We start from the raw sequence: 22,508 nt of genomic DNA on the forward strand, positions 1-22,508 counted from the left end.
GAATCCCTTTTCAAGATCATAACCTAAACTAGTTAGTGATCAATCCCTATAAAAAGAGTGAATCTAAATCTAAGCAAGTCTAGGTCTTGAAAAAAATTTTGATTTGTGTTCATGAAGAAACCCAATCTCTCAAAAATCTAGATACAAAAGTAGTCTTATTGAATCTGAAAAGTTAAGGTAAAGAGAGGAAATGAAGAAAATTGAGGAGAGATAATGGTGTAGAGAGAGAAACAGAAAATTAATGGCGTGGAGAGAGAAACTGAAAGTTGATGGCGTAGAGAGAGATAATGGAGCAGAGAGATAATGGCGTAGAGAGAGAAACTGAAAAGCTAAAAGAGAGAGAGAAATAGGTGTATAAAAAGCTTGGAGGGTGTTTAGGGCATTACCAAAAATCTGGTTGTCCTTTTTTTCTTGGGCCTACAAATTTCTGACCATTTGGACCTAAACCCTATTTTTTTTCTGACTTGGACTGCTGGTCCATTAGGAGTGATATTTATGGATTTTTCACTCATTTTTCCTTTTTTATATGGATCCGGGACAAAAAATGTTCTGAACTTCAAAAATTTTGAAGGATGAAAATTTTGAAATTTTAAAGTTTTAAAATTTTTCTTTTTATTTTTAAATGGATTACGATCTACGTTAGTCATTACTTGACATCGATCCATCATCAAGATGTGACAAGCACGATAACTACCTAAGCTCTTTTTTTTTATAATAATATTTACCCCTCTTTCTTAATCTTATTTATTAAGATTATGTCATCAATTATAAAAATGATTAAATTTATTAAAGTAGGGGCATCAAACAAGCATTCTTTGTAATAATATTCTAAAAAGATGAAAAACGAAACCCTAAAAATGTTTCATACTTGGCGTTACGAAGAAAGACCTACTTTTGGTGAGTCTTAGGAAGAAGATGTCTTCTTCTTGGATGAAGAAACAGACTGAGGTTGTTACGATCAGTTTCAGTTGGATCCAACCACTTGAGAGGATTACAATTGTAAAAAGGCTAGTGAGGAACAGTGATCAGTGTAGTAAGAACAACACCACCAGCGTAAATCAATAGCATCAACCGGAATGATCAGATGAAATAACCAATAGTGAAAGAGAAAATCGCGAAGGTAACGAGCAAAATCTGCATCAATTGCTCTGAAAGCTTTTGTTCTTGCTAATCCTTCGGGAAAGCGGTCGAAATCCGGAGAAGATGTCTAAACGAGATTGAGAAAAGACGAAAAACTTGAAAGTACGAATACAATAATGAGTTTTTTATAGCCGCCTAAGTTAAACCACTAACGAAAGGGGTCTAAAGTGATGTAGATTGTTGCGGAAGCGTAAAAGTAATGGAATCCACCATTATTATTATTAAACTAAACTAATGAAATAACGATAAAAGCGATAAAACGATAAACTTGATTATAATAATAAACGATAAACTTGATTAACAATAAACTTGATTCATAATATTCTCTGATCTGGTTAACAAAGACAGACTAGACTTCTCTTATATAGAGATTGTACTTTCCTATATAGACTCAAATAAGGAAATAAGATAACTACTAATAATACTTTCCTTGATTGCTAAGACTCATAATTATGGAAACCCTAAATACTTAATTATAGAAACTACGCTAATGTAGCTTCTTGACCGTGAGGCCCACTATCACCATGGTCGTGAGGCCCAATAGGAAGATGGTCTCCATCATACTCCCCCGCTGCGGAACAACTTGCCCCCAAGTTGGTGTTGTCATAAAGCGGATCGTCCAAGTAATGAGGATATATATCAGCGATGTTGAAGGTAACTTCGGCGACGAGTTTGAAGGCAATCCTTAGTTCCCACTTTTCACGAAAATTGCCGAAAATCTGAAGAAGAAAAATATTGACAATATCACCAATTATAATGTGAAACATATATTGCCAAGATACTCGCAAAATCAATACCAACGTAGATACGTCTAGTAAATTGCGACATCGCCCGTCGTCTTTTAGTTTGACGAAAGAGGTCACATATACAACCTGTCTTGTTCTTGGAAAAACAATGGATGGCCATGAAGATTGGTTTGTATGATTCTTTGAAGTTGAAAGCCATGAAGAAATCAATGGAGGAGAAAGTATTTTATGATTCGACACAACTAATTCGTCTCCCGGAATCATATATGGATCAAACAACTTATTCGAGCTTGTGTTAGTCAGTTGAATTTCTTCTTCTTGATCTGTCTCATCGAAATTTCCTTCCTCCATTATTGAAAAACTAGGATTTTTTTAATCAAAAACCTCTCCTTCAACAATATTGACCATGGTAGTCGAAGGAATTTCGGATAATAATTTGTTCGATTGGATTTGAGATTCTATAAAAGATAAGTATTCATGTAAAGGGAGAAAAGCATATCGAAAAATACTTTTCACTTTATTCCAATCATCTACGAACGATTTTCCTTCATTAACGAGTCTCCATTGCATCTCGTTGTATTTTTCATACACTCTTGTAGACAAGTGTTGTTCAAGAATAAAAACCTTATCTTCATCACGAACCTCTTGGTTTATAAACCAATCTTCCATCTGTTGAATCCAAAAATCTATATGATATTGATAATCAAACATAGGAATTTTGGAATCGACATTAATTTTGTTTTGATCTTTTCGATCAACATAGAGTTGTTGTGCATCTCTTAAAGGATCCCAACCTAAACGCCGAAGATTATTCCAACATTCAAGATGAGAAGTATTTAAAAAAAAATTATCTGTTCCCAGATTCTTAAAGCTCTGAATACCAGCTGATGTAGATTGTTGCGGAAGCGTAAAAGTAATGGAATCCACCATTATTATTATTAAACTAAACTAATGAAATAACGATAAAAGCGATAAAACGATAAACTTGATTATAATAATAAACGATAAACTTGATTAACAATAAACTTGATTCATAATATTCTCTGATCTGGTTAACAAAGACAGACTAGACTTCTCTTATATAGAGATTGTACTTTCCTATATAGACTCAAATAAGAAAATAAGATAACTACTAATAATACTTTCCTTGATTGCTAAGACTCATAATTATGGAAACCCTAAATACTTAATTATAGAAACTACGTTAATGTAGCCTCTTGACCGTGAGGCCCACTATCACCATGGCCGTGAGGCCCAATAGGAAGATGGTCTCCATCAACATACTATAATGAGTTTTTGATAGCCGCCTAAGTTAAACCACTAACGAAAGGGGTCTAAAGCCCAACAACATACTAACGAACCTAAAACCCTACCTTTAATAACCCAAATTCCATAACCATGGATTTCACTTCCTTTGAGAATCGAACCTGTGATCTCTAGGGTTTTGGAGTTTATGTCAACACTATCAACCACTTGGACAATCAAGTGTTTACTAAAGTTCTAAAATATTTTAACTAGAACTTCAAAGTCCTAGGACTTTAAGTCATTCAAAGTAATAGCCGAGATTAAAATAAAAAGTTAGATTATTTATAGACCTAAAGTTTAAAATATTTGACATCTTTATCGATGTCTAGTTTCCAAATCTAGTTTCTAGACGAAACAAGATCTAGTTTTTTCAAAGTCTAATTTCCAAAAGAAGAAGAAATTTAAGAAATAAAAGACAAAAAAAATATAGGGTTGACGGTCGACGACCTTATGCCAAAGAAGAAGGGTGACAAGGAGAGAAGGAAATATTTAGTTTGAAGAGAAATTGATGAAGCGGAGGTAAGAAGGGGAAATGATGTGGCAATTAATGTTTTTACATTGTTTAGTATTAATTCTAGTTTGGCTCCGAAGGCTATTTACAAAAAAGTTGAAAGTGTTTTGGTTATTTTGGGGGGTCAAATCTAACTGTCAGACACTTATGTTGGTCACAAATTGCGACCAATATATAATTAACCCTATCTTTTATGTACACCCATGGCGGGTAGAACATGAAAGATCCACCTAAACAGGTCGAACTTTGAATTTGACAAATTTGTGAGTAAATTTCTCTCCAAAAGTTTGTGGGCCACATTTTGGGTTAAAAGTTCTTAATTTTTCATAGAAACGAATAACACAGAATTTCAAAGTTCTTAAAAAATATTATAAGCAGTTACTAATGGTCGAACCAATAACTCAAAACTTTAAAATTCTTAAATAAAGTTTTGAACGAACAATAATGAGCTTCAAAGTTCTTAAAATAAGTTTCGAACCAACAAAGCTAAACTTCAAAATTTGTAAGAACTTTGAAGATCTGATAAAAGTTCTGAAGGAATAACCCATGAAGTCATTACATTCAATATGGTATGGATAAATAAATAGAAGAAGTCCAATAACGACCATCATTAAAGGCATCTTGAGCCCTAAGAGCATCTCCAATGCCAACTCTAAAACTTAGAGTGTTAGATAAGATTTTTTTGGAGTTTCTTTTCAAAAACTACCTCCATTGCGAAACTCAACTTGGATCTCTAAAATGATGTGGCGGCATTTATTATAAAGATCCTTGAGAGCCTCCCGTGCAACAATAAAAAAACACTCTAAAAATCCTAAGTGTCTAGTATGAGAAGTAAATCTTTAAATTATCTCTTTCCTACTTGGTTATTTAGAGATACTCTACTAGAAATAATTCTCCAATGCAACACTCAAGAGAAACTCTAAATCTAAATGAATTTCTAAGAAAAAACATAATGTTTTGGGCTCCCAATTTCAAAGCTTAGGAATTTTTGGGAGCTCTTGAATTTTTCAATTCCAATGTGGGACTCCCAAATGAGGAGCTCTCAATCCAATTTTCAATTTTAAAGTCTTAGACTCGCTAAATGTTGCAATTTACATTTATTAAAATTAATACATCATTAGAACAACTAACAAAACTTAAAAAAAGATATTAATATATACGACAGTTAAGACCCTTCGCGACACGAGTTTGATTTGTACGTTTGTTGAAGTGTATGACAACTTCACTCCAAAAAGTATATCTTTGTTATCATTTCCAATAATTGCATATGTTGCGATGTGTAAATGACCGTTTACGAGCACAACATCATCAAGTTGACTATAAATCTTACCAGTAACGGATGAACTCGGCGTTTCAGAAAAATTAATCGTTTCTTCTACCTCATCATTCACTATATCAACTCGAGGACACATCATAATCAACATATCCAAAAAGCTATCATGATCATTAAAATCGTTGTTTTGATTAGCCAGTGAATAAGAAAAATATTTGGGTCAAGCTTGAAAGATAAAGCAGGGATGAAAAAGAAACTTAGAAGAGGGATAAATTTTTTTTGGGATAGAACCCCTTTAAACAAGGGGTCTACCCTAGTATGGTTGGTGGGGCCCCTAACAGTTATATTTGGGGTTGGAACCCCCCCCACTAGCCTCTCAGCTCCTGGACTTTCCGGTCGGGATACCACGTTGAGGGGATGGGCTCCCTAAATTCAAATTTGGGAGCCAAGACCCTCACCGTTGGACTTGCTTTTAGATTGCACTTAAAGATCCTTAAAAGAACACTCTAAATTTATATTGCCTTCTTGAGGATCCCTAAAATAACTATTGTCATCTCATTTTAGAGATCGAAGTTAAGTCTTGCATTTGAAATAGTTTAAAAGAACCCGAAAAGATTCAAAATCAAGGAATGCACTTTTATGTAGGATATGAATTTGCTCCTATAACCCTATTTCGATTTGGGAAATGATAAAGTTACAAAAGATTTTGACAAAAAAAAGTTCTCAGCTGATGTGGCGGGTGTGGTTTTAAACTTTGACCAAATCTAGGCCGTTGAGAGATGAAAATCTCAACCGCCACATCAGCTGGGAACTTTTTTTTGTCAAATTATTTTGTGATTCTAGCATCTCTCTTTCGGTTTTATACATACTCTGCACGAGATGAAATATATTTATATGGTCATCCCTTTGTTAAAAAGGATGGAGAGAGAAACACCCTTTGTGAATGGAGACAGAAGTTGCCATTATTGGATTTGCTTTTGAAGAACTTTTGGAATGAGTAAAATCTCTCCATCCTTCTATCACCATCCAATTCGATGGATAAATTCTACTTGGTTTCTCCGAAATACCCTAATCATCATAATCAAATTTGGTAGGATGAAGATAAAGTGATCTCCAATTTTAAAATGATTCTCTAAGATGTGAAAGAAGGATTGTGATGGTGTTAAGTGCAAGAGATTGGAGGATTGTGTAGTGAATCAGAAAAGAAGAAGATTTGTAGATTGAGAAACAAGGATCGTTGAGCAACCCTAAAGAAAGAGAAAGGGGGGTGAAATGTAAATTACCTAACGACCCTTAGGGAGGAGAGAGAGCGCAAGATTTAGCCATAGTGACTAAGAAATAAGTTTTCCCATCTAAAAGCTGGTAAAATGTAAGGCAGTTTTCACAATTTTTTTGCCACAAAAATTGATTTTCACTCTTAAAATGTCCAATCAAACAGTGGGTTTCTTACGAAAATCAGTTTTTCAATCCCATTTTCTCATGTATCAAACAGACCCTAAGTAAATATTTAGATAAAAACAGTCCATTGGCTGACTAAGTTTTCATTGTCCTAATACTTTTGTAAGATGCCCTAAAGAATTATAATCAAAATATTTCACACAAATAAAATAAATTTGAGTTAGCAGCCCTTGGTCCAGAAGTCTCTTAAATATTTACAGGCTTTGAAAATGAGATGATTCCCTTATGGATCATGAGCTCATATCGTCTGTCTTATAAGAGATTTAATATTAGTATTAACTTACCTTTCGACCCAGGTAGACATTTCGATTCACATAGGTATGTCTATCTTAGTAGCTCACCTTTTGTCTCTTATGCTTCAGCTCAATCTCGGCCGAATTCTTTCGCGTTTGATTTTCGAATAGATTTAACTACTTATCCAAGGTCCTTAACATGCTCACTTCCACCCCTTGTCGCAACTCATTTGCGATCTTTTGTCGGAATAGCTGAGTATTTATACTCGGGCTATGACGACGATCCCATTTACCAGGTGTCTGATCAAATTCTACTTTGTGGAACTCGAACGGATATGGTCTCTGCATATGGAGAATACTGGCGGGATAACTCGGAACCATCATTTGGCTTCACCTTACAGATACCCTTGTGTCATTCTGGAACTTCGGGTGTTTGTTTAATCCATCTTCTATGTTACAGGAAGGCTAGTACTATTTCATCTTTCAATCTATCGGAAGAAATCTCAAGACCATTTTTCACATCATCTTCTTGAAGAGCTGCCAGACTTATAAGCTGCAGAATGAAGGAAGATCCACTATATGAAGTTATTTTACGCAATTCTTCATTTTTATATTTTGTTGTATTACTTTGTTTACTGTTTATGTTTGTCTTTTAATTGGATATTGTAATAGACTCTTAAAAAGAAAAGGAGATGATTCCCTCGGCTTGTAGCCTCAATTGGGGTTGGTTTAATGTGCACTTGCATTGACAATAAAACAAATATCATCCTTTATTTGTAACGGTAGATGCACATCACCCACGACGGATAACAACCTTCTGCTGAAATAAAATATTCCCGTGCTCCTAAATTCACGCTGAAATACCTCGCCTCTCTGATCTGTCACTTCTTGAGCACGTCATTTCGGATTTCAATATTTTCTCTCTCTAACAGTACCAAAAGCGTGGGAGCAAGAAGAGTTTTAGAGAGAGAAACTGTCTTGGCGACTCATCATCTTCTCAACCATTACTCTCTGTGAAGTGAGCAATGTTTCAACCTAGTCATCAGGTATAATCTCTCTCTCTCTCTGCATTTTTTTCTTCATCGTTTTCTGCAATTTAGACAGAGAGAGAGAGATGAAAATCAAGAAGTTTTAGGGGTTTTAATCATATTCTATTTCAATTTTACTTGCATGTTTTAATATCTACTTGCATTACTTAGAGAATAGTTTATTTCTGTTGAATTTCGCTTGATTTCAACTTCCTTCACTAATTTTATCCATTTTCTTCATCTAATTGCGAGAAAGAAGAGTTCTTTTTCACTTAAACCTAGAAAACAGTATATTAAGGGTTTTGGATTGGAATGATATGTGTCTGATATTGATGACCTCTTGTGATCAGCTTCAAGTTAAAGTACCACCATTAGCTGTTCAAGAGTCACTTAGTTTAACCCCTATGGATGTGAGTAAACCTGGTTCTACTCCTGTTGCTGAAATTCGAAATGGAGAAGACCTTGTTAAAGTTGGATCCATTGTGGACAATACCAAGGTTGGTAATGTTTTACTTATTAGCTTCCGATTTTGAGCTTCTTATTCATTTTATTGCTGTGAATGGTCGTAAATTGTAACTTCGGATGAAAACGGTCTAAGATTTTTATATGTCCCTCGTGTGGCGTGGTGGTCAATAGGTGGTAATCCTTTTATTCCATAGAAGTTAACTTTCCTTAAGTGCCTAAGATGAACCTTATCCGACATCTGTCTAGTTGCTTTCGACAGAAACTTCAAGATGAGCTGGAGAAGCTTGGGTGTAAAATCAAAGATCACGAAGACAATATTAAATTTCTAAAGACACTAAAAGACAACTTACATGAATCTATTCTTGATATGCAAGGTATCATTTATGTCTATTTTTACTAATTGTGGTACAATCATTTGAATGTTTACGTACTAGTAAGACATATAATAGATTTGGTATTTGAAATCCGGAAGTTAAGACAAAACCGAATGTTCTAATGTCCGGCTAAGATCGTCTGTGGTTTCTCCATTATGAGGGCAAAGATGCTATTTTACCTTTTGAGTTATTCAAACGAGACGTGTATTCATGATTAGTTTAACTTCTAATTTCCTCAACTACAATGAATAAAATCCTTGGAAACCCACTTCTCCTAAAAACTTCATATTGGTAGACAATTAATGTTGTGGTTGCCTATTTGGTTACCTAGAGTACTTAAGATGCTACCTAGGACAAGTTACGTCATGATGTTAACTAACATTCGTTCTGTTCTGTCTTTTACCCTGATATTGTCATCAGTTAATCTCGGAAAGTATCACTCAGCTAGTGTGGGTACCGCAGCAAATGAAAACTCTAGCCACATCCAGGCAGAAGACGGGACAGTTGAACAGATTTTAAAGCAGGAGAAATCTGCAGCTGGTATACTATGTCAGCTTAAAACTCGTCATGAGACTCAGGCTTCTCATCTACCTTTTATGAAGGATGTGCTGGGTATAGTAGCTACACTTGGCAAAGTAGACAATGAAAACCTTAGCAGGTACTTCGAACACTAAATATTTATTTCCTGTCTTGTCTGTGGAAACAACATATAGTGATTGCCAAATGGGTTGTGAATGTCTTGATACTCAATAGGAACTACTTGCTTCATCTGTTTTTTAGTTAGATGGCATTTCATCTTTTTTTCTTGTTCTTCTCTCGTACCAAGCCTCAAATCTGGTTCGGAGCACTTAAAGCATCTCAACCAACTGGGCTACAAGAGGAAGGTGGCATTTCATCTTTTTTGCCTGTGAAACAAATGGGCCATGGCCTAGTTGGAAACCAAGAGTGAACTACATTATTTTGCATGATGAATATTTTGTTTTATCTGGCTAGCCGTAAGCCCTTGATTGTTCAAATATTTTGGATGATCTTTGTCATTGGGGGTTGGGGCTACATTGGTGGGATAAATATAAGAGTCGTAGGAGATGGCAGGTTGGTAAGATGGTCCCTGGTTCTGACGAGAAATACAAAAATGTCGACTATCAGGAGATGTTTGTTGAACATTCTCGTCCGGATTGACATATTTATTTCTTTTTCTTCAGACTTCTCTCGGAGTACTTAGGATTGGAGACCATGACAGCAATAGTGTGCAAGACATTTGAAGGTGTCAAAGCTCTTGAAACATATGATAAGGAAGGTAATATCAGTAAGAGTACTGGCCTTCATGGTCTTGGGCCACCACTTGGGAGGCACTTGGAAGGAAGATTCTTAGTCATTTGTCTTGAAGGTTTAAGGCAAGAACATGATACTTTCTTCGTTTGGTTAATTATTACTCAGAAATCCGAACCATCCTAAATGTAGTTTCCATTTGCAGACCTTATGTTGGTGAGCTTGTAATTGATGACCCGCAACAGAAGCTTGCTCTTATAAAGCCAAGATTACCGAGTGGAGAGTGCCCACCTGGATTTCTTGGTTTTGCTGTGAATATGATTGATTTGGACTTCTCGTACTTGTCTTATCGCACTGCAAGTGGTCATGGTCTTCGACCGACATTATTTTACAGTCTTTTCTCTCGTGTACAAGTATATAGGACCAGAGGAGAAATGCTTCTTGCCCTTCCTTGTATAAGTGATGGGGCGCTATCTCTAGATGGTGGGATGATTAAGAGTGGCGGTACATTTTCCCTTGGCGATAGGTAGGCATGAGATTGCTGGATAAATAATACTACAGATATGTTTGTGATTAACCTATAGTGCTCTTTTGTTCTTCTGCTAACACGTTTTCTTTTATCTGATTCAAGGAAAGTGGTAGAGGTGAGATTTGCAGTTCGCTCTAGAACATCTTATATGTCTTCAAATGACTACAGGGAAGCTGAGGAAAAATTGAAGTTCACGAAATGGGAACAAGAAAGGATTGTCCACGAAATGCAAAGAGAAGAAATATTATTGAACAATGTAAAATTCCAATTTCAGGCTAAAAGAAAAGAATTTGTCAAATTCCTGGCTGAAAGTTCGTCATTTGTCACTCAGGTACATGTTCGTTATCTCCTCGTAAATTTTTTGACTGTTTCGTCATGATTTGTTTCTTCGTACCGAAATGTGGGTTTCTGAAAACCCATGATTATACTATATTATAGTTCCTGTATACAGATGATCCAATGGCTGGTATTTTGTTGTGTATGCTGATGATGCTCATTAAATAGATGATTTTTGGGATAAATACATCGAACTTGATTCTAATTCATTTCATTCATGGCCTTGGCGAAAGTTGAAGGATCATTTATTTTCGGGTTTTGTTTGTCATTGGCAGCAACAAGCTCAACATGCAGGAAGTAGAAGCAGCACTCCAAGATGAGATGTGCTTCCAGTAACGAACTATACCTAGTGAACGAACCACTGAAGAACCAAATGTTTGCCAAATCTAACTTGATTTTGTTCTTTTCATTCACGGAAAACAACTTTTGTTCTGAATATCAAGACTGACAATCCTTTTCTGGAAGCGGTGAACTTTTGGAATAGATCAGATAATGGTGTATCGTCAATGCGCCAAGTTGATTCCCCCAGTGGTGACAGGAGCAGCAAATATCTTTCTTTCTTTTTTGAGTTAGGCTCTTGTTTTTGTGTTTGTCTATAAATACAATCACCATTTGCATCTTAATGTAGAAATGAACACTGGTACACTCACATCTTGGTATATGCAAGTCCCATATATAAATGCACTTGTAAGTGGTTGACTGCGACGATACACGTCTTCTTAAAAAAATGTACCACTAAAATGTGTTCCTCATGGGTATGTGATGAGTACTTGTTGTGTACTTGTAACATTCTTAGACAAAAGGGATCTACCGAAACCTAGTTATTAGACTATAACCAACTCTGTAAGACTCCTAAAAGAAATTCCACTTTAAAAAAATAAAATAAGAAAATCATAATTTCCAAATGACTAAAAGGATACAAATATTTAAAATTTTAACAAAAAAATATAAATATTAGATTTTTAACCAAGTCCATTTTCCTAAATGGATACAATATCAATTCCTTCTTTTCTCAGTATTCTCTCCAAAAAAGACGCAAAGGTAAAAGAAAACCTACAGAAAGCATGTGTTGTGTAGAATATGAGTAGTGAATGATAAATAGAAATCTTAAGAAAAAACATTAAACGGCGTTATCAATAGTGATTGTGACTTGGTTCTTAAAATGGTCATTTACGTGTTAATAGAACTTTTTCTCCACGTATATAAATTTAGATCTTAACCAAAAAAAACATAGATAAACTTACGTAGTTTTTGTTAATAATTCTTTTTGTTAAAAAAAAAAAAAGCTAATACGCTTCCACACCGTTTGAGACCCCAAAAACTGAACATACTACTTTCAAATTTAAAAGAAAACGCAGTTATGGAAGAAGCTTTCCTATTGCTTAAAACTAAAGTTCGATGACTACGACACTTACAGACTCTACAAAGGGCACTCTAAATTAAGGGTGTCCTACTAAAGACATCTAAAATAACTTCATTCATGAGTTTCAATTAGAATATCCCGTTGAAGATGAGTCTTCAATTAAATATGCGCTCAAGTCTTAATTGATACACAACACATATCTTTAGTTTTAAATAATTGAAATTTTTAAAAAGTAATTGAGGATAGTATGTGATCAGAAAGATATCACATCATTTCTAAATCAAATGTTAGAATAAAACATAAAGATTTTTTTTTGTTATAACCATTAATTTAAGCCAGAGTACTCAAGTCTTTCAAACTCTTCTTAACCAAATCAAATCAAAATTCTCTAAGTGGCATAACAACTTTTGTTCTCTGCCAGAATTGTAGTCATTTGGACAATAGCTTCAACCGTTCTCGATATTAAATGCAATGCTTTGTCGTTTCCAAAGGCATATGCAAAAGCATATCGACTATCCACAAATCGTTCTGGTGGAGAAAATCCAAGAGTATTTATACCAAAGCCTCATAAAAAATATACTATATGCTCTATGCATAAACACTTAACTCTAATACCACATCAACCTAATTCACCGGAGATCCCTTGAGCCTTCATTTGGAATATTAAAACAATTCTCAGAATTAATCTTTTCATTTGGAAATGTTGTACATAAGCTATTCCAGTTTGAAACCGTATTGGTAAATACATAAATAATCAATATAACCGCTCGTCGTGTGATGATATTGAGATCATGGAACATGCGTTGCTACGTTATTCACTTGCTAATGTTTGGTTCTATTTTAATATTATTTCCACAAACATTACGTCACTTATAGAATGATTCAATCTTGGAAAAACCTTCATGACTATGAATGTTGTACTAACTAGGTTCATTATTCTACAATTCTTTGGTACATATGCAAAGCTCGTTGTGACCAATATTTGGAACACACTATCAACTCCATCACAAGTAATTCAACAGATATTGATATTTCCGATTATTGACTCGAACCTCACTAAAACTTCTAAACAAATATTACCATCATCAAATCATTGGACACCCCTCGACATCCTATTAAAATCAACACTGATGTCTCAATTACCAACACGGGCGAACCTATTGGTATAAGCATAATTGTCCATGATTTTAAGGTAAAATTCATTGCAGCAAAAACAGTTCAAACTAGAGCCAGATTTATATAAGAAAGCGAAATCAAAACAATAGTATCAGCAATACAATAGGCAAAGGGCCACAATTACAAATACATCAAAGTTGAAAGTGATAACCAAAGAATCATCAGATACCTCCAAAGACATCACATCGAACAACATTGACAAGTACTTCCTTATATGCGGACGATCAAATATCTATTTCCATCTTTTCACAACATTAAGTTTGATCACATAGGGCGCAACAATAATATCCCAACAGATTCTCTAGCTAAATGAACAAGGAAACACAAATATAATCGTACATAGACTTATATTCTTCCATCTATCCATCATTTGTATAATCATTTTATTAAATTTAGTTGTCAATTTAAAAAAAAAGAAGCACCAAGTCCAAATTTTAGAAATATTAAAAACTAAATTGAACCAAAAGAAATATTTTCATGATGAAATTCATTTTCATATGCCTGTTCTTCTTGAACTATAATGCATTTCATTTAGTGACATTTTTCATTATTTTTTAGAAACCGTCGATTTTACCTCGATATTTGTTTATTGCTTTGATCCTGAAGGACACTAGTGGAAATGAGAGATGGAATAGGAATTTGCTGTTGCAACAAAATACACACACAATCCCCCCCCCCCCCCCCCCCTTTCTCTCTCTATAACTTTCTCGCTCTACGACCCACTATACCATCTCTGTGACATTTTCACTCACAAATTCAAGCTCTCTCTCTCTCTCCAGCTACCCATAGAACTCATCGGTACGTTCTCTATCTCAATCTTATTTGATTTTATTCTTCAATCTTTTTATTTTTAATGTCGTGGTAAAGCTTGGTTAATTTTCTAAAGTTTAATCTTCTGGTTATCTTAGGGTTCTTGATTTTGATTCTTTTTCGTCTATAAAATGGGTTCTTCTATGAAAGAAAAGCAACTTCGAAATCATCGAAAGGTCCGATTCATAAAATCCGATTCCGATCATGACCCACTTGTTCAGAAAATCATAACCCATTCTTCGTTTCCTGAATTAACTTTGAAAACATCGGATTATCATCAATCAAGTAACCATGATGATGATGATGAAATAATCAGAAACCCTAACCCTAATTTCGATGAGAGTGGTTGGGGTTACTGTAATGAAGACCAATTAGAGGAATTACTCTTCAAGCATCTTGATTCATTTTACAGTGATGCTATTTCGAAACTTGTAGCTCTTGGGTACGATGAAGCGATTGCCCAAAAAGCAATTTTACAGAATGGGTATTGTGATGATTTATCAAATCTTGTACACAACTCAATATCTTATTTAAACAGTAATAACTTGAACTTGGAAAAACTATATCCCACGTTCGTCGATTTAAGACAGTTGGAAGAGCACTCTGTTGCTGGAATGGTTGGTTTTCTGCAACAACTTAGACCTAACTTGAGTAGAGGTGATGCAATGTGGTGTCTCCTTATGAGTGAATTCCAGTTACGTCGAGCAAGTACTATGGAGATACCAACTTTACCTACATCTTCTAATTTTGCTATTTCTGCTAATGGAGACGGGGAAACTGTAAATTCAAATCTAATTGGCTTTACCCCTGGGTTATTTAGGTTTCATGGTGGTTGGGGTTTTGGAGGTGGAGAGGTGTGTGAATTTCAAACTGCTGGTCCATTTCCGTCTTCATTTGATCCTCCAACAATAAGAGAAATTGAGTGTCCAGCGAGGTTCAATCTCACACCGCCGATGAAGTCTTTGTTGCAAAGGAATGTAGCAATGTTTGCAGCGGGATTTCAATCAAATGTGAAATCTAGTGTTGTAGTATCATCACAAGAATTATCCTTGGAAATCACATCTGGTTCCGAATTTTCTCATGAAAATCCTTGTGATTCTCATGATTCGGATGTCGTGAGCTCGGTTGTTGGTAGCTTGGGTAACTTAAGTCTTGAGGATAATTCAGATGGTAAACCGGATGACGATGGAGGTGACTCAAAATGTGGTATGGTATGGAACCTGGCAAAACAAATTAAGGAACTCGAGGGACGATCTAAAGACCGAAGGGAATGGGCAAACCAGAAAGCGGCACAAGCTGCTACAAAGCTCACCAATGATCTCTTAGAGCTTAAGACTTTAAGGTTGGAAAAAGAAGATAATGAATGGCTGAAGAATGGAAAGCAAGTTTTGGAAGATACTACAATGAAGAGGCTGTCAGAGATGGAGAATGCTTTAAGGAAAGCAAGTGGTCAAGTTGATCGAGCAAACTCAGCTGTGAGACGACTTGAGACTGAAAATGCAGAGGTCAGAGCAGAAATGGAGGCTTGCAAATTAGGTGCATCAGAGTCTGATTTGACCTGTTTGGAGATTGCAAAAAGGGAGAAGAAATTCCTCAAGAGGCTTCAAGCTTCGGACAAACAGAACGCTAAGCTGCTGGAGGAGTTCTTAAATGAAAAACAGAAGACAACCCAGCTACAAGAACTATCGCTTCAAACCAAGGGCGGCCAGAAGGAAACCGAGGTGTGCTAAACTTTTCATTATATTCTATTTTTGTTTATACTTCATGCAGATTTGTGCTTCTTTATGAATATAGTTAACACAAAATATCAAACTGAGTATCCACAAGTTCTTAGCGCTGCCAGCTCCAAAGTAAGGGTTTCAGGAGTTGTTCTTCATGAGAGAGAGAGAGAGAGAGAGAGAGAGAGAGAGAGAGAGAGAGAGAGAGAGAGAGAGAGAGAGAGAGAGAGAGAGCCGTTTTACCACCTTTCTGATGGTAAATTTTAAAGAGTGAAGTTGTATCGTTGCTGATCATTCAGTCGCCAGGCATCTGCTTTGGGTGTTATAACCGAAATATATCTTATGAACAATGTTACACTGTAGGAGTTACTTCTTTACTGTTTACTTCTTTTCTCAAATCCTTCTCTCAATTGAAGGTATCTCAGTTCAAAAGCAGGTTCCCTTTTAGGCGTGAGCCACAGTTCAAGAGTTAATATATGACATACCAGTTTAACGTTGATATATGGGTGCGTGATAGATTTTGATTCTCTCAGTTTTCCATTGTGATGAAATCATGCTATTTGGCTTTTTTGTTGAAATTATCTGATTTCTCTTACTGACGAGATGGAGAAAGAAGAATAAATTGAATATTTGAACTTCTATAATATTGTCAACAAACTAAGTTCATAAATACTTTCATCTTTATTAAATTTTGTGGTTAAAGGTAAACTGGAAGCAGGAGATGAAGGCTAAGGATCTCGCCTTGGCCAAAGTTGAAGAGGAACGAAAATTGAAGGAATCAACTGAGACCAGTATCAAGTGTAAGCAGGATACTTTACGCCACAAGGTAGAGATCGACTTCCAGCGACACAATGATGATATAGATAGACTGGAACAGGAACTCTCCTATCTAAGGGCATCCAGTAACCCCACAAATGCTTTATCTACTGGGGACGTTCAGATGGAAAAACCCCAGAAAGATACCAACTCCAAGATGCTTGAACAATTGAGTAAGTTGCTAGATTCATCTGATGATATGGAAAACTGTCACAGAGAATGCTTAATATGCATGGCGAATGAAGTTTCAGTTGTTTTCCTACCTTGTGCTCACCAAGTTCTCTGTGCCAATTGCAACGAGAACTACAGCAGCAAAAAAGGTAAAGCTAAATGCCCAATTTGCAATACTCAGATCGATCAAAGGATCAATGTCTATGGTGCAAGCTCGTAGATTTCAGTCAAACGAGTACCCATAGGTTAGGTGATTCAAATTTATATATATAGTTTCATTCCTATATACTCATAGAAACTGTTTTTTTTTCTCATTTCTGTTTTCGTATTGATCTGTCAAGTAAGTGCTTGAACATCATAGGGTTTAAATAAAACAACTTATGTCTGCAGCTTTCAAATTTTGAATTTCCGAAATTACTGGATTGAATTATAAACAGATGTTTAATAAGCTGTCGTTGACATTACAATGAGATTCAGAAAGGTTAAATGCAACATTTGTTTAGATATTATTTGATATTTGCTTGTCTAGTTGCTTATATGAGTTTGAATGAATTATGCCGATAAATTGCTTATCAAGTTGGATTCACTCAATGAGTCATAGACGTCGATCTGCATTCATTCTCAAGTCTTGTGTTGTGCTATCAGAATCTGAGTCGACCACATCTGATGTCGCGTAAGAATATAGTGATTGCAAAAAGGGGTGAGTCTGAGTTGATTGTTGATCAATTTTGGCTTAACTAGAAGTATTCTCAGAATACAATTCAATTTGTGTACATGTAATATACCTCTAAATATATTATCCTTGCAAAGTGTCACATTTTTGACATTCTTAATGAATTCGAAGTCGTTCTTTACAAATGAAGTAACTTACAAATTTATGAGTTTTCGAACGTTTTTATCAAGGAAGGATGATGTCTTTGAATATGGCTTGATAGTAAATTCCTTTCAAGAATCTTCAACCCATAGCCAGTGTGGCTTGGTTTTGTTTCCACAAAATTAGTCGGTCCCTAGTCTTGTTTTCGTCGCCTAACTTCAAGCTACTCACATTTATATTTTGTATCTTTATTATCCAGGCTGAGAGAATAAGTTGTCCATAATGTTCAGAAGCATAGACCACTTCGACCACTAATAGAACAAATTCAATATTTTTACAAAGTCCGAAAGTTCAGGTTGATTTTCTTTCTTAATCAAAGCAAACTTCTATTGATGTCACAATCTTGGTTTTGAGAAGAGGAAATTTTCGTGGTTCTGATACCTCTATGTATGCTGAATACTGTTTTGTTGTGTGGTTGCTCTTGACAATTTAATTCAGTGAAACTACTGAAACTGAATACACTTTTAACAAACATATTTCCTTGCTATCAGATTCAATCTTTTAATGAGGTTGGCAAATAGCATATGAAACAGTGTCATTGCACCAAAAATCATACCATAACCACTGCAGCTACCACGAAATGGTACTGTCGGATAAGAAAAATTCATCGATTTCATTTTCTTCTGTTAAGACCGATAAGTCAGTATTCAAACGTATAAGAGGTGACCCTTATTTTAATCCGGACGGGCTATCACTGGGCCACCACTAGGTTGTTTATCGTTCGATCGTAAACATGTACTACTAATGTTCATCCTGTATGTAAAAATGAGAGCCTACTTATGCTTATATAAAGATAGCCATTGGTGGTAATATTGAAAGTTTTAGAGCCAAATGAAAGTAATAACTTGAAGTTATGGTAGATAATTTCGGTTAAAGAAATTCCGTAGTAAAGGATTCTAAAGTATAATGACCAAGTCTACCAATTCGATATAAATCGAGTAATTTTTTAGCAACTCTGTGATGTACATCTTCACCTGGTTCAGATGATACTCGGAAAACCTTTTCCAGAGCAACAAACTGAGCTTCAATCAGCTTTGAAATTTCATTATCATCTTCTAGACTTCCCTCAAAAGCAGAAATTGTTTCGTATAGAGTTCTACGAACGTCTTGTACAATCAAATCCTGCACACAAATTTAATCAACTTGTTTTGTATGTTCTTGTGTAATGTGCAAGATAGGTATTAGCTATCTGAAAGTCGATTTCGTATGAGGCATTTTTTTTCCGAAGAATTTAAAGGTAAAAAGAAAAGATTTATACCTGTGTATGATCTGTGAGATATATCTTCTTCTTTTTCACATTCAAGACTGAGCTATCTGATGGTTTTGTTTTCTCTATGGAACCTCGATCCTCTTCCATGGAGGTTAAGGTTGCCCATTTCTTATACTGATCACTCGAGTTGAGTATAGACAGAAAATACCGTGCAAGTTCGTATTCTCCAACCAAACAATCTCTAACAGCTCCTGTTTTTGAAATTAGATTATGTCAGAAATGCAGGGAACACCTCAAGGTTTTCACGGAACTTGGTAGAATAAATTTATTGAATTCTTAAAACAAGGAGAAAGAATTTCGAGTCAATTTTTTTTATAACTCAAGTTATCATATCACTGAGTTACTCAGATGAGTAACAGTTAATTAGGAAAAACATAGAATGACATAATTCGAAGGCAAACTACCTGTTAAAGCTAGTTTAGCTCCCTGTTCAAGATCAAGAATATCCGACGGCAATACACCTGGTGTGTCTAAAATGTAAATGTTGGGATGACTACCGATCTGAAAATGGAGATGAAATTTACTTTATTTCGATCGAAAAGAAATATTTTGTACCATAGGTCGAATGAAATACGTGAATGTCAAGGGTATAATACAGAACACATATTGAAGAAGTTCAGCTAACAATTATAACTCCTTGTCAGTAGTTTGACCACAAAATCTCCGACTAACAAGTGAAACTGTGAAAGTAAATCTGCTCAATACAGTAGTAGTAACTTCTTTAGGAAAAGATAAAATTATTATCGTATTAATACCAGCCGCACAGCCCTAGTTTGGGCTATGGTTTTTAGGCTACACTCAGGCCCATTCAGCCACTTCCATTTGGTAAAGAGTATTTCTTGGCATTGGCCTGCCCTATACCGCCCAAGGTTCGTCATATGACCAGCCTAAGCACCAAAGCCACCCAAATGGCTTAGTCAATATGTAAGAGAACATGTTACTTAATAAACCAAGTCCAGGGATCTGTCTAAGACTCTAAGCAATGTCGGACTAAGTGCACTGCACATGAACCTTCCAATCTCAGATCACCCTCAAAACGAGCCAGATCACTTCTATCTCTGTACCTCAAAATGGGTCTGAATCTATACAATGTGAATACTCCTTCAGTCCTTCTAGTTTCTTTTTCTTTTGCCTTCATAGGATACTTGACTATCATGTTGGACAATTGGATACTCTTTTGATCTTTTCTGATACCCCAGTTACTTTGGTGGTCTAATGTGAGATTTTGCATGTGCACAGTGTGTATAATTGCACAAAATTGTGTTAGGGACTAAAATACCACTAGAAATTAATTCTTTTTCTGTATAATGCAACATTGGTTGGTTCAAACACAAACAATCCTATGTTAAAAAAGGTAGCTAATACCTACAGAAGAAATATATAAATGTTTACATCCGTATTTTCGCAGTAGTGTTTCTCCACTCATTTGTGAAACCTCGTACAGGTCTCGGGTGTCAATACTTGTACCAGTATCCATGTTACATAGGTTAAACCATTAGATATACATTTCCAAAGGGAAAACATCAATATGTTGGTGATTTCTTGGAGACGAAGTTGTGATTCAAGGCAAGCTATGGGATAACAATTAAAGACAGCAAAGGTGGAATGGAAAGAAAAGTTCGAAACCTTCAAACTGCTGATATCTTTTGTTTCACCGGGTACTGGACTCACAATTGCATGCTTCAGCTTTCCCTTTTCTACGACAAATACAGATAGTCACACATAAAACCTATTAAAACTTATAAAGCAGATATGAACTATTCACGAAGATAACCTAAATTTCAACACATCCTAAATTTAGGAATATTAAATTGGGTTACTTGTGTACCTGCAGCACTGACCCTCCCAATTTGATGCAAGGAGTTAGCAAGGGCTGACTTGCCAACATTAGGAATTCCAACTAGCATTAAGGTTGTGGTGTACTTAGACTGATCTACCTTCTTCAGTTCTCTGACTTGAGCTTGCAGAAAGTTAAGGAACTATAAGATGTTACGAGCTATTCAGATTTCTTATATTCGTAATCAGTATATCGGAAAAATTTTGCGCTTTTACCATTTCAAGAATATGTATTAACAAAAAACTTTCTTCAATTCATGCTATCATGTAATTACCTGTTTTATGTTTTCCTTGTTATGAGAATTGATACCGTAACACATGTAGCCGTGTTTCTCAAAGTGCTTTATCCACTCCTGTAGGTACAAAGAAATTTTATGTTCCGAGCAAATTAAAATCCTACTTTGCTTGCAATTTCGAATACACCAAGTATCTAGTAAACTATTCGACTAGTTCTGATTACTATATCAAATAAGATCTTTGAGCACCCAAGCTTTTTTATCTAAGGACTTTAATTCCTTTTACATGACTTTTGTCTGGTCTTTCCTCCCAAAGAGACCTTCCTTGAGTTTCAAGATCATCACTCTCACATTTCTTCTTTTCAATCATTCTTGTCTAGTAGGTCTAGTAGCTAGTTAACATGATAACAACAATAAGATTAAAAAAACTAACAAGATATAAAAACACTAAAGAGATAAAAAGAAGATACCCGTGTTTGCGAGCGATCTGCAAGGTCCATCTTGTTCAAAACTATGATTCTCTTAGACGAAGACGACGGGAACTTTCTTAGATATTCATATCTTGATGAAATGGGTATCTAAAGAAAAGAGCAACCAACATGAAACACTTAATAATGAATTTAACAATAAAACTAAACATAAGCTTTCGCATCACATAGAACATAAAAAAAGATTGAAACAAACTTTGTGGCTGATGGGTAGGTCAGAAAAGGTAACATGTTGAAATGGGTATCATTCATTCAAGCATTTCATCGAACAGATACACTACTTACAAGCAAACAAACTAACAAACAAGATAAATATGAGAAATAGGTATACCCTTGCATCTCTTATTTCAAGGGTGAAATCGACGAGATGAATTCGATCCAAAATTGCACGAGAAGCTGCGGCCATGTGAGGGGTGAACCATCCTAACTCTTTCTTGTCTCCTGCAGTTTTAACAATGGCACCTAAACTCCTACCAAATGTTGTAGTTGCCATTTTAATGGTTATGATTCAAAAAGAAGAATTTTAGTCGAGGGCTATAAATATTTGGGTTATTTTCCAAATAGCCCTCAACTTTGTGACCGGTTTCCTGCCTAGCCCCCTACTTTATCAAAAATATCCAGATGGACCGCTTTTTCAGTTACCGTTATAACACCGTTAATTAGTCATCACCTCTCTCTCATCCAACCCCTTTTTCAGTTTCCGTTATAAATATTTGGGAAACCCCTTCGCCAGAGTTTTTAGAGAGAGGAGAGATTTAGAATTTTTTTTTTTTTTTTGAGAAAGAAAGAGGAGAGATAAATTAATTAATTTTTTTTAATGTTTGAAGGTCGCAGGAATTTTCAGGCCGGCAACCTTCGCCGGTGAAGACGATGAGGTGGCAGAGAGAGGCGATGAGTTGGATGAGAGAGAGGTGATGACTAATTAACGGTGTTATAACGGTAACTGGAAAAGGGGGCCATCTGAGTATTTTTGATAAAGTAGGGGGCTAGGCAGGAAACGAGTCACAAAGTTGGGGGGCATTTGGCAAATAACCCTAAATAGTTTAAGCTTCCTCCTCCCGCGTTTTCTCAAAATTTCAAATG

The 22,508-nt window shown here is 35.5% G+C and overlaps 3 protein-coding genes and 1 pseudogene across 4 annotated transcripts; 2 read left to right on the plus strand and 2 right to left on the minus strand.

Moving 5' to 3' along the window:
* Positions 1 to 904: 904 nt before the first annotated feature.
* LOC147544433 (signal peptidase complex subunit 1 pseudogene) lies at positions 905 to 5,114 on the minus strand (annotated as a pseudogene).
* A 2,353-nt stretch (positions 5,115 to 7,467) lies between these two features.
* On the plus strand, positions 7,468 to 11,316 carry DMS3 (defective in meristem silencing 3). Of its 2 annotated transcripts, none has more exons than XM_086633962.1 (8): positions 7,468 to 7,712; positions 8,045 to 8,191; positions 8,406 to 8,533; positions 8,954 to 9,191; positions 9,736 to 9,927; positions 10,008 to 10,328; positions 10,434 to 10,662; positions 10,943 to 11,316. In XM_086633962.1, exons 2-8 carry the CDS (start codon positions 8,145 to 8,147, stop codon positions 10,985 to 10,987), a joined length of 1,200 nt encoding a protein of 399 aa, XP_086490088.1. In that variant the 5' UTR covers positions 7,468 to 7,712; positions 8,045 to 8,144; the 3' UTR covers positions 10,988 to 11,316. The 2 variants fall into 2 exon arrangements, with proteins under 2 accessions (XP_086490088.1, XP_086490087.1); XM_086633961.1 differs by having other exon boundaries at positions 8,419 to 8,533.
* A 2,367-nt stretch (positions 11,317 to 13,683) lies between these two features.
* On the plus strand, positions 13,684 to 17,235 carry LOC147544435 (RING/U-box superfamily protein). Its single transcript, XM_086633444.1, has 3 exons — positions 13,684 to 14,004; positions 14,115 to 15,737; positions 16,438 to 17,235. Exons 2-3 carry the CDS (start codon positions 14,148 to 14,150, stop codon positions 16,939 to 16,941), a joined length of 2,094 nt encoding a protein of 697 aa, XP_086489570.1. The 5' UTR covers positions 13,684 to 14,004; positions 14,115 to 14,147; the 3' UTR covers positions 16,942 to 17,235.
* A 1,179-nt stretch (positions 17,236 to 18,414) lies between these two features.
* LOC147544436 (P-loop containing nucleoside triphosphate hydrolases superfamily protein) lies at positions 18,415 to 21,930 on the minus strand. Its single transcript, XM_086633445.1, has 8 exons — positions 21,757 to 21,930; positions 21,408 to 21,515; positions 20,977 to 21,054; positions 20,694 to 20,844; positions 20,492 to 20,562; positions 19,270 to 19,366; positions 18,854 to 19,056; positions 18,415 to 18,717 (listed from the first exon to the last, which is right to left on the minus strand). Exons 1-8 carry the CDS (start codon positions 21,916 to 21,918, stop codon positions 18,466 to 18,468), a joined length of 1,122 nt encoding a protein of 373 aa, XP_086489571.1. The 5' UTR covers positions 21,919 to 21,930; the 3' UTR covers positions 18,415 to 18,465.
* Between the last annotated feature and the right edge of the window lie 578 nt (positions 21,931 to 22,508).

The sequence above is a fragment of the Eschscholzia californica genome, unplaced genomic scaffold (assembly GCF_041429995.1).
Source record: "Eschscholzia californica isolate CP2 unplaced genomic scaffold, dmEscCali1.0.p SCAF_4, whole genome shotgun sequence".
Taxonomy (NCBI): domain Eukaryota; kingdom Viridiplantae; phylum Streptophyta; class Magnoliopsida; order Ranunculales; family Papaveraceae; genus Eschscholzia; species Eschscholzia californica.

Bases quoted from the DNA above. Each gene is read 5' to 3' on its own strand.
- LOC147544436 (XM_086633445.1), bottom strand. From the start codon at position 21,918: ATGGCAACTACAACATTTGGTAGGAGTTTAGGTGCCATTGTTAAAACT. The intron at 21,516-21,756 runs GTATACCTATTT...TCTTTTCTTTAG, and splicing joins TTGAAATAAGAGATGCAAGG to ATACCCATTTCATCAAGATA. The intron at 21,055-21,407 runs GTATCTTCTTTT...TTGTACCTACAG, and splicing joins CAGATCGCTCGCAAACACGG to GAGTGGATAAAGCACTTTGA.
- LOC147544435 (XM_086633444.1), top strand. From the start codon at position 14,148: ATGGGTTCTTCTATGAAAGAAAAGCAACTTCGAAATCATCGAAAGGTC. The intron at 15,738-16,437 runs GTGTGCTAAACT...TTGTGGTTAAAG, and splicing joins GCGGCCAGAAGGAAACCGAG to GTAAACTGGAAGCAGGAGAT.
- DMS3 (XM_086633961.1), top strand. From the start codon at position 7,692: ATGTTTCAACCTAGTCATCAG. The intron at 8,192-8,418 runs GTTGGTAATGTT...TGCTTTCGACAG, and splicing joins CCATTGTGGACAATACCAAG to AAACTTCAAGATGAGCTGGA. The intron at 10,329-10,433 runs GTAGGCATGAGA...ATCTGATTCAAG, and splicing joins ACATTTTCCCTTGGCGATAG to GAAAGTGGTAGAGGTGAGAT.